Here is a 17,382-nt window from a genome sequence, read left to right as displayed (position 1 = left end):
TTTAAAAATTTTTTGAATATTTAGGTTGCCATTTTATCAGCTTTTATGTTTACTTTGTTAGATATTCTCAATGTTTTTAGCATTGTACCTCGAAAATGTGTTGAAATAACACAAAAATGCTTGGAGCTCCTTTTAGTTTTCCTGTGGCCTTAGCTGAATATAATAATACAGTACATATATTACATATATTACATATATATATATATATATATATATATATATATATATATATATATATATATATATATATATATATATATATATATATATATATATATATATATCAGGCAGTCCCGATTATCGGCACAGTTCCATTCCCGACAGCGTGATCATAACTGAAAATCACTGCTAACCAAAAATCAGTGATAATAGCACCAATCCCTGGTTATCAGCATTGATATCCGGAGATCATCGCCGATAACCGGGGATCAGCTCCAATAACCGGGGATCGCTATTGAAAATCTGGTTATCGTCGTTGCTAGACAAGCGTCGTACTGTAAAACCAGATCGCCGATAACCGAGGCCGCTGGTAACCGGGACTGCCTCTATATATATATATATATATATATATATATATATATATATATATATATATATATATATATATATATATATATATATATATATATATATATATATATATATATATATATATATATATATATATATATATATATATATATATATATATATACACACATACATATATGTTATATATATATATGTATATATATATATATATATATATATATATATATATATATATATATATATAAAATATATATATTATGTATATAATATATATATATATATATATATATATATATATATATATATAATATATATAAATATAAATATATATATATATATATATATATATATATATATATATATATATATATATATATATATATATATATATATATATATATATATATATATATATATATATATATATAAACATTTTTGAAGCAATTTGTATTTTCTAGATATATGCCAGAGGCTTTCGTATATGGAATATCCTTCAGCGAGACCTGAAGTGGCTGTTGAATCTTCATAACAAGGTACAGTAGTTAACTAACTAGTGGAGATGGGGGGGAGAGGTCGGGGCACCCCTCAATCATCACAAAGTGGGGTGGTTGAAGTGGGTACAACCTATCTGAAAGGCTCTAGTTTGCATACCTCGGAAAAATACAAACTGTTATATGTTCCTGAGGGGATGCAACCATCGCCTTTCACAAAAGGTGACTTACCCCTTATAAAGGGGGTAGTCTCTGCTAAAGAAAGAGAGTTGGATCCCAACCAGAAATGCTGCGCTCCTTGTTCCTAACCAGGTGAGGGATGCAAAGGTTCCTGTAACCTACAACTGCTCTTGTGAAAAGTAAACCAGAGAGGTAGTTCTCTGGGCCTGAGATCCCTGAAAAAAGGAGGGGAATGCAAGAAGGAACAATAATTCAGATCATGACATTTCCCAAGGGAGCTGTAAAGTCAGTGGGCAGCTTTACTCTGGCTATTACTAAGTTAGTTAGTTAGTTATAAATGATTTGTTTAACCAGACCTCTGAACTCTTTTAGGGTTCTTCTCGGGCTGGGAAAAGAATGGGGGAAAGAGTACATAAAAAATTAAGTAGTTAACTAAATAAATAAATAAATAAAAAAAAGGGGGGGGAGGGGAATTAGGAGAAGAAAAAAAAAAAAAAAAAAAAAAAAAAAAGGGTACTAAGTAATGGGTTCAGACAAATGCTCTACAGTATCCTTCCTACCCCTTGTTAAAAGTGAAAGGACAGGGGGGATGCATTCTAAGCTACTTGGAACAGGTGCTAACTGTGCACTTACCTGTATCTCATTCATTTCTAGTGTGTAGTTCAGCCCAGATGCAGCTCAAGAAGGGGAAAGGGCAAGGAAGCGAGAACCATTCATTCCTCAGTCACACTTTCTACAAAGACATATGAAGCTCAAGAATTCCACCAAGACATGAAGTGTGCCACTGCATGTCTCTAACTACACAACTTGTTGAGCAGCCACCACTGATCCCAAACAGAAATGTCAGAGGCCTTGTGGACATTTATCTCTCAGGTAAAATGAGGTAAAGGCAGTCTGGCTATGTCAGACACCCACCCTCATTACCTGAAACCTGTAGCAGACATGGTAACCACAGGAACTGCTGAAGCAGCACAAGACAGATTGGTAGTTAGTTCATCATTCTTCCTTCCTTCCGGCGTGTCACAGAGGGCAACACATGATGGACTTCATGAAAGGTTAAGAGTAGGTCAGATTTTACGAAGGTATTCAAAGGAAGCAATGTTCTTACTGGTTTGATTGTCCTCAAAGATCCGGGTGCAGGTTTAAGACAAATGGCAGCCAATGGTAAGAGGGAACCAGATGGGTTCAATGGTGTCACCAGAGGAGTGTTGCCCCCAAGGAACCCCCAAAAAAATCTTCCTAACACTCCTCATCTTCCTATACTTCTCTCACTAAGGTGAGGGCCATGAATCAAATCATCACAAGGAGGAGAACAAGTACATTCCCTGCCCCATCCTACAATAAGAACAAAAGTACACATGGGTCTACCAATATGGGCGACATGAAGTTCATGTTCCTTCTTTATACAGAGAAAAACAAAACCACAAGATACAAGGAAAGTCAAAATCTAAGTACTGTACACAAAAGAGGTGAAAGGGAACAATAGTATTAAGCTACTCATCCACATCCAAGAATCCAACTAGCCCACAGGGAAGAAGGAGCAGGGATATTTCATTGTGATGGTGGCAGAAGAAAGAGTGAAGTGTGACACGGCAGTGAGTGAGAGGTTACCCCTCTCACCTGCCCATATCCACCAGTTAACTATCTTGTTACCAAGATTCAGGGGCCATTCCAGCTTGCGCTCAAGGATACTCCATATATGAAAGGATATGGTTGTGTCCCTGTACGAACAAATTTATCTCACAGCAATGTTGCAAAATGCATCAACCCCAATCACAACCTGTAAATCTGTAAAATCTCTGCAGGCATTTTAGCCAGTTTTATGACTGGGTGATTTATGGTTTTGTCTTTTCCACAGCATTCATGATTGGTTATGCTGGACAGCTTTAAAAATGATCTTAATAAACAATTTCATATATTGGAAAATCCTTCAGGTAGTTCGAGGCTGCACTATAAAGCATTGCATACTGTTCCTGGAAATGAAAGGGAACAGAATAAATAATGGGGGTCAAAAACAAAATATAAATTAGTAAAAACATTCACTTGGGGGAAAAAATATGTGAAGTATTTACATTTTGGTGGAATGAAATGACAGTCATTACACACGAAATTGACAATAACAACTCCAATATAATTTACAATTCAAGAAAAAATTTCTTAGATATGTAGGTAAATAACTTTCACTTTAGATATCAAACACTAATTAGTATCAAATGGTAAAGCACCATCAAATGAGTTTTAAACCATCATATGATTGCCATAAATCTACTACAATTTAATAATTAGTTGAACAAGAGCATAGCTTAAGTATAAGAAAGTAACTCCAGTTTACCACTACGTACAACTACAAGGCACTTTGACATACATACTTTGCAAGTTATGAACTGGTACCGGCACCTCATCAGTTTTACAACAGCTCTATAAATGTCAGCAACTTGCTCAGTATGAACTCGCTGTAAAATGAAGATCAGCCCTGCCAGTAAACCACATGCTGTCACTCCATCCCTGAAATAATTTTCTTATAAATTAACCTTTAGTGATACAGTACAGTGATAAGTTTGTTTGTTTGCAGCTGACCACACTGTCACTGTTTGTCATACATATATCATCAAGCATAGATGCAAATTTACATTTGAATGATGGCTGTAAATTCTGAAAAATTAAATTTTCTTCTGTTGAACACCCAAGTTTGAAGGGGTACTGATTTGCACATACAGAAATGATGCCAATATGAACATTATTTTGGACTTTTGGGTTATTCCTCACATATCATTTGGAAAGAAAAGATGCCTTATATTTACTCAACTAGTTAGTCAGCTACCGCATTTCCTAACACCAAAGATGCTCTGACCTTGAAGACACACCCCAACTTTGACAAGAACAATTTTGCAAAAGATACAAAAAAAGTTTGCAATACTCTGGTGAACTGAGCGCTTTGTTTTAGTTGATGTGCTTCGCACAATCAACCATCACAATGCACTGAAGTACAGTGACTTCGGCTGTTACAGCATATTGATTATTGTAGTTTTTCATTTCGTTTATTTTCAAAATACTTCGTTTTTTCAGGTTCAATGACTTTAATATTTAGTTAGTTTTTCTGATTGTGACATACCAACTAACTGGAAAACGTGAACCGATTACTTAGTAATGTATACATAAACTACCCAGTCACGTTGTGTGGAAAAATTTTCTTTGCCAAAAGTGTGTGTGTGTGTGTGCAGGTGTAGTATTTCAAGATTTTGATAGTCTTGGATGTAGACTTACGAAGCAATTTCTTTGTAAAATCTCAGATAATGGAAAACTAAAAAATAGGAATATTAGAAATATGAAATAACATTTTGTAGCATTTACAATTTGTAAATACAACCTGAACATGACATCCCATGAGAACAAAATAAAAATTGAAGAAAAGTTCAAATATACACACTACAAATATTACAAATAAGAAAGAACATTTTAATCTCCTAAACTAACCAGGTACCATATGAACATGTTTTATTACAATATTCTTCCTGTCACTTGCTGTCAAAGGGTAAGTCAAGAAGAGTCATTTATTTTTCTTTTGTATAGTTCCTCCCTTTAATAGCTTTCTTTGCCGAAGTTCAAAAGTAGACAATGACATTCTCTGTATTATTTTGGAAACAATCATCACACAATATTATTTCATTTAACTGCTTATTTTTTCTTTAACTGAATGTTGGTAAGAAGTTAACACGAAGCTTTCATATTTGTGTTCAAAGGCATGTTAATAATGATTTTCTAAGAGATTTAACATAATCTGATTTTCAGATGTTTCCAAACTGCCTAAGTTGGTTCGACTTATGTAATTTCTGCTTGTGGTATTGCAGAGCGTAGGACCCAAACATTTAAGTGAGAGCTGAGGGTGACTGTCTACATAAGCCAAGGAACAAGAAAGCCAAGGCAGTCAGTCAGCAGAGAACACATACAGAAGCCAGCCTACTTCACATCCCCAATGATCTCAAGTAGAAACAGAAAAAAAGCTTCATGTAGAGGAATTTATTCACTGACAACTAAGAGTGAGGAGCCATTATATGAAGAAGTGTATGAACAAAACCTCCACTAGAACACTTCCACGAGTTTCTTTCGATTTAAATGTTCTAGACACACCATTACATGTATATGGCAAAAAGGGCCACTTTTACCATAAGCTTTCTCTCAAAAATATTGTGACACATGCTATGGTACAATTTACTGGTAAAACCTTTTACTCTACTAAAATTTTACTTCTGTTAGCCACTAATGTTCCCTTAAGTCAAGTCATCTGAGGAGACTGCAAATACAAGCAATACTAAGATATTACATTCAAGCTACTATTCATTTGTTAGCTCATCTACTATAATCTGGTGATACAGGAATGAATCTTTGTAACAGTGGAACCTTGGTTAGCAGACATCTCCACTAGCAGAAGAATTGGCTTCAGGACATTTTTTCCAATAAAAAAATCTGCCTCGTTAGTGGGCTTTTGCTTGGTTTCAAGACAAAGATGACCAGCTAAAACATGACTGGGGTTAGGTGCATCATGTGTGTGCAGTTCCCAGCTGAAACAAAGAGGTGTAAGTCCACGTGCAGGTCTTGTTCAATGCAAATCTCTGCCACACTATCTCCTGAGTCTGTGTGTTTTTTCTTTTGCAATCCTAATGCAAGAATGTAAGTAATCATAGTCCCTTTGAGGGAGTGAGCCACAGACAACCGTTACAGAAAGCGGGGGGAAAGGGAAGATGTCCCTAGTTCAATAATAAGAGATGTCTGCAAAACAGAAGTGCAAAGTTTTCTTGAAAAATATTACCTGACAAAACTGAAGCAAAATGAGCTACAGACCTGCTGAATGACAATGCTATCTCTCACTTTAAGAACATGTTCAAATGCAGGCAAAACTAAACACGATTTGACAGGCTTTCAGTGAGAAAGAAGCAATGAATCTCAAAAAGGCAGTAGGAAAAGAAAAAGAGAAACAAACCCAGAAGCAAAGTTATCTGCAGTTGCCTGCTATTTTTGCAGAAGGGGAATCCCCTCCCACACAATAACATCTTTCCTCCTCTTCACCTTTCTCACCACCTACCACGCATGCCATCAACTCTCCCAAATACAGGTAAAGTGAAAACAAATTTGCATTGATTTTGTATATATGTATTTATTTTGTTTATGCCTTTGTGTGACTTCAGCATGCTGGGCTTAAATTTGAGTTGAAATGCTTTTATTCCCTGTATTTTTGGGTATAGAGGACAGATTAATCCAATTCCCATTACTGTATTTCTTTTGGTAAAAAATTCATTCATTTCAAGGACTGATCAGTTAAAAGAACAACAGATTAGGTCCATTACCCAGGGGATTCTACTGTATACATTTTAGTCATCTTTATCTATGACTTTGTTTATTTACAATTCCAACTACAGTAAATATTACTTTTGCTCTTCTTTCAGAGGTCATACAAAAGAGTTCCGATTACTGTCTAGCAAAGAAAATTTTTCACTGGGGTTAAGACGGGCCTATGAAGAAATTAATGATTGGCCTATAGGACACTCTAAATTTCTGAGATTTATTTTAGGAGGATAAGTAACATCTTCGATGCAGGGAAATAAAGTCAACTGTCCAGAGGAATTCAGTTATTTCATACGTACATTATCTTACCTTGCCTTACGTAATGCTCTTCCCTGATTCGCTCTGGGGAAACATCTGTAACCCTAATGGATATGTAGCAACCAAAAAACATATACTGTATATCTTTGGCACAACATATCATTCTAAATGAATAACCTTGATTAACTATAATAATTTAAGAAAAACAATGCTTTAGTGAAGTCTCTAACAGGAAGTACAGACTATTAAAACTTCAAACATAAAAAGTAATGTTTTGCATACCCACAACATAGCAGAATAGGCCCAGCATTGGCCTGTGCATCTGGCTGGAGCAATCTGTCAGCCAGATTTAACAAAACTTTTGGACTCCTAGGAGTTGGTGATCTATATTCCCAATTAAGAACAACATAAGCAGTTAGAGTATGGCACAGTCCCTGAAACACAAAGAGGAAAACAAGTAAAAAATGGGCCCAAGTTTCTTCGGCGCAATTGAGTTTTATGCACAGTGTATGATCAAGGCCACTGAAAATACATCTCTCTTTCGGTGGTCTCGGTATAATGCTATATGAGCCGCGGCCCATGAAACTTTAACCACAGCCAGGTGGTGGCCTGTCCTATATCGTTGCCAGACACACGATTATGGCTAACTTTAACCTTAAATAAAATAAAACTACTGAGGCTAAATGGCTGCAATTTGGATTTTTGATGACTGGAGGGTGGATGATCAATATATTGCAGCCCTATGGCCTTAGTAGTTTTTAAGATCCAAGGGCAGACAGAAAAAGTGAGGATGGACAGACAAAGCCAGCACAATAGTTTTCTTTTATGAAAAACTAAAAATGATATTTTAATGATAAAATAAAGTTTGTTCATACTTACCTGGCAGATATATATATAGCTGTATTCTCCGAAGTCCGACAGAATTCCAAAACTCATGCACACGCAGTGGGGCCAGGTGGTTAACACCCATTCCCGCCGCTGGGAGGCGGGTATCAGGAACCATTCCCATTTTCTATTCAGATTTTCTAGTGCCACTGTCTCCTGAGGGGAGGAGGGTGGGCACTATGATTATATATATCTGCCAGGTAAGTATGAACAAACTTTATTTTATCATTAAAATATCATTTTGTTCATGCAACTTACCTGTCAGATATATATATAGCTGAATCCCACCATTGGAGGTGGGAAGAGACAGAATAGGATTTAGGAAACAAATATATGTAGGCGATTGACGCCTTGGTTCCTTACTTGTTAGCATAGCTGACTTCGTGATTACAGTCACCGAAGCCTGCTTCTGCTTTACTACAGTCTCCAGCAAGGTAGTGACCTATATAGCTGGTGAGTTCTAGATGATCTGTCCACGGGGGCATGACCACAATGGGACTAGATCATAAGACCATACTGTGAGAGCAAAAGGAGCAATGACCAACCACCTGACCGAGAGCATCAACTGCCGAAGGGACGCCAGATCGGTGGGAAGTCCCCGTAACCAACTTACAGCTTTCGACATGCCCTCTCCCTGGTCCTGGGAGTCCGACAGAGGTCCAGGCCTATGTTAGCATAGCTGACTTCGTGATTACTGTCACCCAAGCCTGCTTCTGCTTTACTAGAGTCTCCAGCAAGGTAGTGACCTATATAGCTGGTGAGTTCTAGATGATCTGTCCACGGGGGCGTGACCACAATGGGACTAGATCATAAGGCCATACTGTGAGGGCAAAAGGAGCAACGACCAACCACCTGACCTAGAGCGTCAACAGGTCCTGCCGAAGGGACGCCAGATCGGGGGAAGCCTCCGTAACCCTCTTGCGGCTTTCGACATGCCCTCTCTCCCTGGTCCTGGGAGTCTGACAGAGGTCCAGGCCTAGAAGCGTTATGGGACCGATCTGACGTAAAAACAAAATCAAGATTAAAATATACTTCCTAACCTCTAAAGGATAGGATGAGTATCGCTCCCTGCCCGCAACACTGTGTCTGCAGAAGCGACAACAGGTCCTGCTGAAGGGACGCCAGATCGGTGGGGAAGCCCCCAACCCTCCTGTGGCTTTCGACTTCCTCTCCTGGTCCTGGGAGTCCGACAGAGGTCCAGGCCTAGAAGTGTTATGGGGCCGATCTGGAGTGCGGAAACGTATGGTCCTAGCGAATAGCAGTCTTCGTATGTTGTCTTCACGTCCCGCAAGTAATGTGAAGCGAACACCGAATTGCTTCCAGAAGGTGGAACCCAGAAGATCGCAAAGGGACATGTTCTTCTGGAAAGCCACCGAGGTTGCAATGGCTCTAACTTCGTGAGCCTTAACTTCAAAAGACTCAAGTCACTGTCTTGAACGTCGGAAAAGTGCTTCTAAAATGGTGCTTCTAAAAAGAACGCCAGTGCATTCTTAGAAAGAGGCAAATCCGGCCTCTTGACAGAGCACCACAGACTGTCCGAAGGACCTCGACTTTCCCCGAGTCTTCTGCAAATAAAATTTGAGAGCCCTGACAGGACACATGACTCTTTCTGGTTCATGTCCGAGAATTTCCGTCATACCCTTAATCTCGAAGGTCCTGGGCCAAGGGGTAGACGGGTTCTCGTTTTAGCAAAGAACATACGGCTTAGAGAACATACTGCATTATGGCCTCTAAAACCTACATGATTATTGATAGCCTGAAGTTCACTAACTCTCTTCGCCAGTAGCCAGAGCAGTTAGGGAAAAAAAAAAAAAAAAAAAAAAAAAAAAAAAAAACTTCCTTGTCACATTCTTGAGACGCCAAGAAAGAGGCTCGAAGGTATTTGACATAAAAATTTAGGACGACATCCAGGTTCCAGGGAGGCGTCCTGGAATGAGGTACCTTGACAGTCTCAAAGGATCTCAAGAGATCGTGAAGATCCTTGTTGTCGGCTGATAGTCTGAATGCAGTTAGACTCAGAGCGGGAAGTTTTGAGGTACCTTTCGAAATGGGGCTGCCTGAGCAGATCTACCAAGGAAGTCCCCATAACCTCCACAGCTCCTGACATACTTCCTCGTGAAGGGTCCACTCGGTCGGTAGAAGCTGCCGCTGTCGACCGAGAAGGTCCGCGATATATTCTCCACTCCTGCAACGAACCTCGCAAGGATCGTGATCCCCCGCGCATGGGCCCAAAGCAGGATCTCCTTCGCCAGGGCGAACAGGGACCGGGAACGAGTTCCTCCCTGTTTCTTGAGGTATGCCAGGGCTGTGGAGTTGTCTGAATTTACTTGTACGACTCGGCCTGACACTTGGCTCTCGAAGGATTGAAGGGCCAGCAGGATCGCCCCTAATTCCTTGAGATTGATGTGCCAGGACACCTGTTACCCTCTCCAGGTGCCTGACACTTTCTCCCCTTCTAGTGTTGCTCCCCATCCCTCCCTGGGAGCGTAGGAAAACAACACCAGGTCGGGGCTCTGAAGGCATAGAGAAACCCCTTCTACCAACCTCGAGGGGTCGAGCCACTACCTCAGGTGAATCTTGAAAACAGGAGAGATCTTCAGGGTCTCCTCTAGATTCTCCTTGTCTATTCAGTTTTCCGCCAGGAAAAACTGGAGCGGCCTGAGATGAAGTCTTCCAGGGAAACAAACTTCTCCAGAGAGGAAATGGTCCCCAGCAAACTCGTCCATTCCCTCACCGAGCATATTTCCTTCCCTAGGAAGGATGAGACTTTTCTAAGCATTGCTACTGACGTTCCTGGGATGGAAAAGCTTGAAAAGCCACTGAATCCATCTGAATCCCCAGATAGACGATGGACTGTGTCGGGATCAGATGGGACTTTTCTTCGTTCACTAGAAGTCCTAGGGACTTTGTCAACTCTAAATTCGCATTCAGGTCCTCCAGACACCTTGACTGTGAAGAGGCTCGGATGAGCCAATCGGCCCGGTAAAGCGAGATACGAATACCCGCCAAGTGAAGCCATCTCGCCACATTTCTCATGATAATCGTGAAGATCATGGGAGCTGTGCTTAGCCCGAAGCAAAGAGCTCTGAATTGAAACACTCGTCCCCCTAGTACAAACCTCAAATACTTCCTCGACTGGGGATGTATGGGAACGTGAAAGAAAGCGTCCTGTAAGTCCAGAGCGACCATCGAATCTCCTGGTCTTAATGCTCCTAAAACAGACTGGGACGTCTCCATCGTGAACTTCTCCTTCACCATGAAGCGGTTCAGTCTACTGACATCAAGGACTGGTCTCAATCCTCCCGACTGCTTCGGAACTAGGAACAGTCGGTTGTAGAATCCTGGGGAGTCCAGCTCCAGGACTTGCTCCACAGCTCTGGCTCGAGCATTTGCTCTAATAGCTCGAAAAGGATCTGTTGCTTCTCTTGATGGAATGAGGACGACAGATCCCTGGGCGACGTGCACAGAAGTGGCGAGTCGAGAAAGGGGATCTTGTATCCTCTCGATAACTTCAAGGGACCAGGTGTCTGCCCCTCTTGCTCTCCAGGCTCTCGCAAACGAAAGAAGCCTGGCTCCTACAGGTGTCTGGAGGCGCTGCAAATCACTTCCTGCCCCAAGGTTTAGGCGGGGCTCCGCCTCTGAAAAGACCTCTACTTCGGGGAGAAGATCTCGAGGAAGAAGCTCCTCCACGAAAGGGCTTCGACTTCCTGGAGGTCTGACCCGACAACGACATCAAAGGGACTGCCGGGCGTCTTGACGAGTGGGCCAAGAGGTCTTGAGTGGCCTCCTTCAAGCTGGAGGAGAGATCCTTGAACAAGGACTGGGGGGAAGAGATGGCTCGAAAACGGGGAGAACAGCAAAGCCCTCTGCGACGGAGAAACTGACTTTGCAAAAGTATGACGCCAAAGGCATCTGGAGTTCCCAGGCGGTCACCCATCCAAGTACTGACCAGACCCAACGTTGCTTAACTTCGCTGATCGCACGAGAAGCGGTGCTTTCAACGTGGTATGGCCGTTGGCTGGTAGGGCCATAGGCTGTAAAGTTACAGTACAAGGCCCTCTTCTTCAAGAGGCCCGTACAAAAGAGGGAAGCCAGTTCCTCTGAGCCATCCCTGACTGCCTTGTCCATGCAGTTCAACACGCTGGACAGCTCCCCCAGGCAGATCGAGTCGGGACTCCTAATCCTGACGTCTAGAGCCCCCAAACACCAGTCCAGGAAATTGAAGACCTCCATGGTTCGAAACAGTCCTTTCAAAAGGTGATCCGTCTCCGACATAGTCCAGGACACTTTGGCAGCCGACAGGAGGGGACCTTCTAGGCGCGTCGACCAAGCTAGCGAAGTCTCCTGGGACAACGAAGGAACTCTTGAGCCGACGTCCTCCCCCGGTCTCTTACCATATACCTGCCTTGCCGCTCAGCTTGGACGGAGGCAGGGCAAAAGAAGTCTTGCCTTGGGTCTTCCTTCCTCCATCCAGGTGTTAACCTTCTTGAAGGCCTTCTTCGTCGCCAGAGACGAAGTCATCTTGACAAACCCCGGCGCTCTCCTCGTCTAGGACGAAGCAAACTGCGAAGGAGGAGAGAGAGTGGCCGAGGGTTTGAAACTTGTCGCCAAACAAGTCCTTAAGAAAGGCCGGCTAACACCTGGTAGTCCGTAGACGAGGAAGGGGGAGGCTGCTCAAGGACTGCAGGCTCCGACTCACAAGAGACTTCTCCCTCTTCAATGGGAGAAACGAAGGCCTTGCGGTCCAACACGCAGATGGGATCTACGCTTCCCCGCAGACTTTGATTGCTCTGAAGCTTCACTTCGAGCAACCAAAGAGGCGTCCTCCCGAGAGTCCATCCGAGCGTCCTGCACGGCAGCGAGAGGAGCGTCCTGACGAGCAGCTACAGAAGCGTCCAGGATAGCTGCTTGCGGAGCGTCACGATGGCGGTCCAGCCGAGCGTCCTGCACGGCAGCGAGAGAAGCGTCCTGACGAGCAGCTACAGAAGAGTCCAGGATAGCTGCTTGCGGAGCGTCACGCTGGTGGTCCAGCCGAGCGTCCTGCACGGCAGCGAGAGGAGCGTCCTGACGAGCAGCTACAGAAGCGTCCAGGATAGCTGCTTGCGGAGTGTCACGATGGCGGTCCAGCCGAGCGTCCTGCACGGCAGCGAGAGGAGCGTCCTGACGAGCAGCTACAGAAGCGTCCAGGATAGCTGCTTGCGGAGTGTCACGCTGCAGCAGAGAGTCACGATGGCGATCCAGCGAGCGGTGAGCACGACTGGGAGACGAAGCATTTTGACAGAAAGGCCCCCCAGTCAATATATTGTGAAATAGGCTACCTACTTGGGAAGTCTCAACTCCCGCTTAGCCTACGAGTACTAGAATTTGGCTCGCCTACGTTAGGCCGGTAGATTTAAATCAGTCTCGGCGAGATAAAACCTATTCTCGTCGTTTTAACTAAAATTATGGTAGGTTATCTCCTCACCCTGACTAAAACTAATGTTTGATACCGACCTGAGTAAATTATGGCATCTTTAACGTTTACCGTGCTACTTTGAACTCGCGAAAGCGTTTGTTTACTTTTTTACTAGGAGGCAGCCACTGCCTACGTGGTCACTCTAGTCCCGCTGCTCTCAGTAGACTATCTCCAAAAACAAACCTTACATTTCCTTTAATAACTCCATAAGTGTTTGATTTTGTTGTAACAACATAGTTACGAAAACTTTATTGGACATATCCTCTTCAGCGTCCGCCTTACGAGTCCGTTTTCACGACGTGCACTTTGACTGACCCAGCGTTACTATTGTTTCTTCTTTATTATCGCTTGACTCGCTCAATCTATGCACCTTCGCAATAGATAATATTTTGTTGGCCATCTTCCAGATGCAAAAGGAGCACTATTAGTGCGAGAATGAAATCCTGAACTAATAAATTAGCAGGGTGGGAGGCAAAGTAAGCGATCATTTATCAAGCAAACCTGCCCCCTACACCTCATGCATGTAAAGTGAGGATCTACCAAAACTTTCGGTAGCCTCACCTTAAACTCATTCACACAACATACTCTGAAGCTAGCATAACTAGATCCAGACATCATCCAAAGAGCAATCAAAAGCAAATTCCACAAAAGCGTATGCCAATCCACAATCCAAAGACAAAAACCAAAAGTCAAATAGAATACTTAAGTGGAAAATAACGAGTTTACGAAATCCAAAGACGGAGGTACTGAAAACAGTTGTTGACAGTACCGGCGACAGAGAAAATCTGGATAGAAAATGGGAATGGTTCCTGATACCCGCCTCCCAGCGGCGGGAATGGGTATTAACCACCTGGCCCCACTGCGTGTGCCGCGAGTTTTTGGAATTCTGTTGGACTTCGGAGAATACAGCTATATATATATCTGACAGGTAAGTTGCATGAACAAAAACAGTTTATGTGTTTTATGTTGACTAGTAATGTAGCAATTAATTAACAGATTAAATTAGTATGGGTAAAAGGGATTACCAAAAATCTTTTGGTGAACTTACATGTGGATTTTCCACAGTCACAGTGTATTGCATGAGGTCTGATCCAGATGGTACTGGAGAACACACAGTAATCTTGTAGCCAGAGACATTCATCTCTTTGCCATCCTCAGGAAGTATAGAAGGAAATTCCCCCTGAAAGATAATGATTTCAAGATCTCAATACCTGGCTAACTAATCAGTGGTGTAAACAATTCAAATAATCTAGTAAGATATGGTATGTAAAACAGTAACATTTGTAAATATTAGTAACAAAAGAAATTCAGTCATGGCCAAGATTTTGTAGGCTACTTTGTTTTGCCCAAGAAACACTTATGAAAGCTGGGGATTAATAACACTTGCCTTCCTTCATAATTACAAATTTACTGAAGTCAAGTTTAGCCCAGAGTCAGGACAATATTCAGTGCTAATAATTTTTCTGGAGTCATGAAGAAAATACATTTAAAAATACACTAGCCAAGGTGTTGATTTATCATAAATCTACAATGAAAAAACCTACTATTCTGAGTATGTAATGATAAATCAAATTCAATTTTATTTTTAATAAAATAAAGTTTTGTTCTACTAACCTCAGAATTATCTGCATAATGGTTAATTAGGACAACAAAAGTACAATTTTTCTCCATGATCATCCTCCAAAACCTTGCTTGCGTTTCTCTTAAAGGATGTTCAGTCACAATAAATCTATCTCGCTTTTTGAATCCATGAATTTGCACAGCATTAATGTACTGTGATTCTTCTCCATTTGTCTTCTCTAGGTAAACTCTATGGCTGTCTGAAGGCAAGATATCTGGATTTCTATTCAAGTGTCTTACTGCTTGGCTGGATGAATATCTGTAAGTCAGAGGTGTTAGCATGGCTTTGACTTTTTCAAATTCTGAAGGAGCCCTGACCTGGAGACTTTTTAGCTTATTCTTGAGGTCAAATGAAGTAATTGCAGTGATATTCCCAAAAAGGACCTCCTCTATGATCATAAGAGCCAGATTATACTGATCTATGTTCTCAACAAGACGACCCCTTCCACCGCGAAGCCTTATCAAAACTTCTATGGGATCAATATTGCCTTCTATCTTCAGCATTTCATGAAGGAGGAGCACCATCAGTACAGTTCCTGTTCTTCCAGTACCAGCAGAGCTATGAACAACAACACCACCAGCTGAGGAAAATGTAAATTCTGTCAATGGGAACAAGAACACAACAGCAAACAATTAAATACTATAGTGTTGTGATCTTCCATACTTATGTGGTCTAATAGATCAAAGCAGCTTTTTTTGTAGTAAATAAACTGGGCAATACTTCAAAGTTACACATGATAGAAAATGCAAAATGTTACATAAAAGACACCATTAGCATATCAAAATTATGTAGCATTCATCATCTGTCTCATTGCTTAAAGCACAATTTTATTCAAAAGCTATACTAACCATTATCATGGGTGTTCAAGAAAAAAGTAATTAGATAGGAGATGGAATATTCTTCATCGGGTATTCCATGATCAGGCCAGTTTGCATAATGATAATGTGTCACAATGTGTTGTGGCTGTCCATCCACAAAGACCTGAAATTAAGAATCTGGATTGCTATCATTCACACTACTAAGAAAATTCAGAAAATACACAAAACCATGTTATCGTAAATGACATTCTCTTTCATGCGCATGTTAAGCAAATACTGTAATTATAATCAAACCTCTAAATTTAATTAACAATATAACCTTTCCCACATCTAAAGCATCAAGAGCAATTTTCACTGCAAAGGGAGAACATTAATTTTATTTATAGTCTATTTCATTCCAGCATAGGTTTTAGGTAGTGGCAACACACATAGATAGCTCTCGGTTGGCTGAAACCAATGTTTGCAAGATCTAGGCTTACTGTGATAAAGATGCAAAATGCTTATTCAGCAATACATCCGAATGCTTATATATACAAAGATCCCTCACACCTTCATACTTAAATGATAAACATGCCGCTTTACATCAATGATATAATAATACAAGCACGAGGATGACGACCTTATGACAAACAATCTACGTAGATCAAACGCTAACGAACACTGGGCTTTCAGTAATTATTTTTTATCACACTGTAGGTAAATAAAAATACACCTGACTATGCAAGTAAAAATAGGAGGTATTTTAATACTTTCTTGCATGTAAATATTCAAAATACAGTAGCATGAAATATTGTTCCCTATGAAGCGGCCTGGGGTAGATGAAAGGAACAGCCACAGCAGTTTATACATAGCAATGGTATTACAGTTTTGTTTGCAGAACACTGGATATTTACATAATATTTTCTTGAGTATTCAAATCATTATAAAAGCTCAGTGACTGGGCAATTTCAGGAGTATTTCCTAAAATAATTTATCAAGCAAAAGTTGAAATCTCATTGAGTTTCCGTCATCCAATGTGTGTTGGTGACATATATATGGCATAAAAGGCTAGCCTAGACTCAATGTTCTAGAGGTCAACACAAACAAAAGTTATCTTTACAGTTTACAGAAGTGGATAATACTTTGGTATCATAATAAGTTATTTTCATATTCATGCAATGAAATTGTAAATAGAATAAAGTATGAATAATAGGGAAATCTTGCGATCTGACCAGTTTGTGGGCATTGCTTTCCGTGTAGCCTGAGACCCGGCGACATAAAACATAACTATTGAATGCCAGCTGTTCGTTTGTGTTTGATATGAGTAGATGTTTGATACAAACCAGCCTTTCTTCCACTTGTAAAGGTTTATTATTGATACAAGTCGGCATGTTTATGGTTTACATACGACGGGGCAAGGGTTATTTATATATATAAACATTCAAATGTTATTGAAGAAATTGTTTAATATTTACCAGAATAAACTCTAGATATTGGAAATGTTGATTATCAGCCAATCACGTGGTGCCCATGCTCATGTGCAGCATCTTCACTCGTGCGTGGACAGATGAAATGAAACTGACTATAGTGAGACTAATTTACATGTCACAATACAGCACCAAAACACAATCGCATATGAGTCTTTGGAGGAATGAAGGTTAATTGAGGTCAATGTCTATGGTAGTGATACTGTTTAGTAAGCTAACTCAATTCTATGTTATTGGGATATTTGTCATACTGAGTTTTGATACCAAGAGAATTGTGGAATCTAGTTCATACCGAAAAACTTGAAAACTAAGTGAGCTGCATTCCATTTCTGGAATA

General features: G+C 40.9%; 2 protein-coding genes and 1 non-coding gene across 3 annotated transcripts in view; all 3 read right to left on the bottom strand.

Moving 5' to 3' along the window:
* The window catches only part of LOC136835554 (receptor-type tyrosine-protein phosphatase epsilon-like), a 282,453-nt gene that overhangs the window by 167,465 nt on the left and 97,606 nt on the right, over positions 1-17,382 (bottom strand). The gene's annotated exons all lie outside the window — the stretch shown is intronic.
* Positions 975-17,382, bottom strand: part of LOC136835557 (receptor-type tyrosine-protein phosphatase alpha-like) — a 31,317-nt gene continuing 14,909 nt past the window's right edge. The window contains exons 5-10 of the mRNA XM_067099213.1: positions 15,610-15,742; positions 14,755-15,341; positions 14,189-14,320; positions 7,083-7,234; positions 3,572-3,707; positions 975-3,175 (exon numbers count right to left, since the gene is read on the bottom strand). Coding sequence (XP_066955314.1) covers positions 3,101-3,175; positions 3,572-3,707; positions 7,083-7,234; positions 14,189-14,320; positions 14,755-15,341; positions 15,610-15,742 — 1,215 coding nt within the window. The 3' untranslated portion in view covers positions 975-3,100. The remainder of the gene's footprint in view (positions 3,176-3,571; positions 3,708-7,082; positions 7,235-14,188; positions 14,321-14,754; positions 15,342-15,609; positions 15,743-17,382) is intronic.
* Positions 11,586-11,704, bottom strand: LOC136835981 (5S ribosomal RNA). Its single transcript, XR_010852319.1, has one exon. It is a non-coding gene; the product is annotated as a 5S ribosomal RNA (ribosomal RNA).

The sequence above is a fragment of the Macrobrachium rosenbergii genome, chromosome 55, assembly GCF_040412425.1.
Source record: "Macrobrachium rosenbergii isolate ZJJX-2024 chromosome 55, ASM4041242v1, whole genome shotgun sequence".
In the NCBI taxonomy this organism is placed as follows: domain Eukaryota; kingdom Metazoa; phylum Arthropoda; class Malacostraca; order Decapoda; family Palaemonidae; genus Macrobrachium; species Macrobrachium rosenbergii.
Note: the sequence above shows the minus strand (reverse complement) of the source record. Positions and strands in the feature narration are given on the sequence as shown.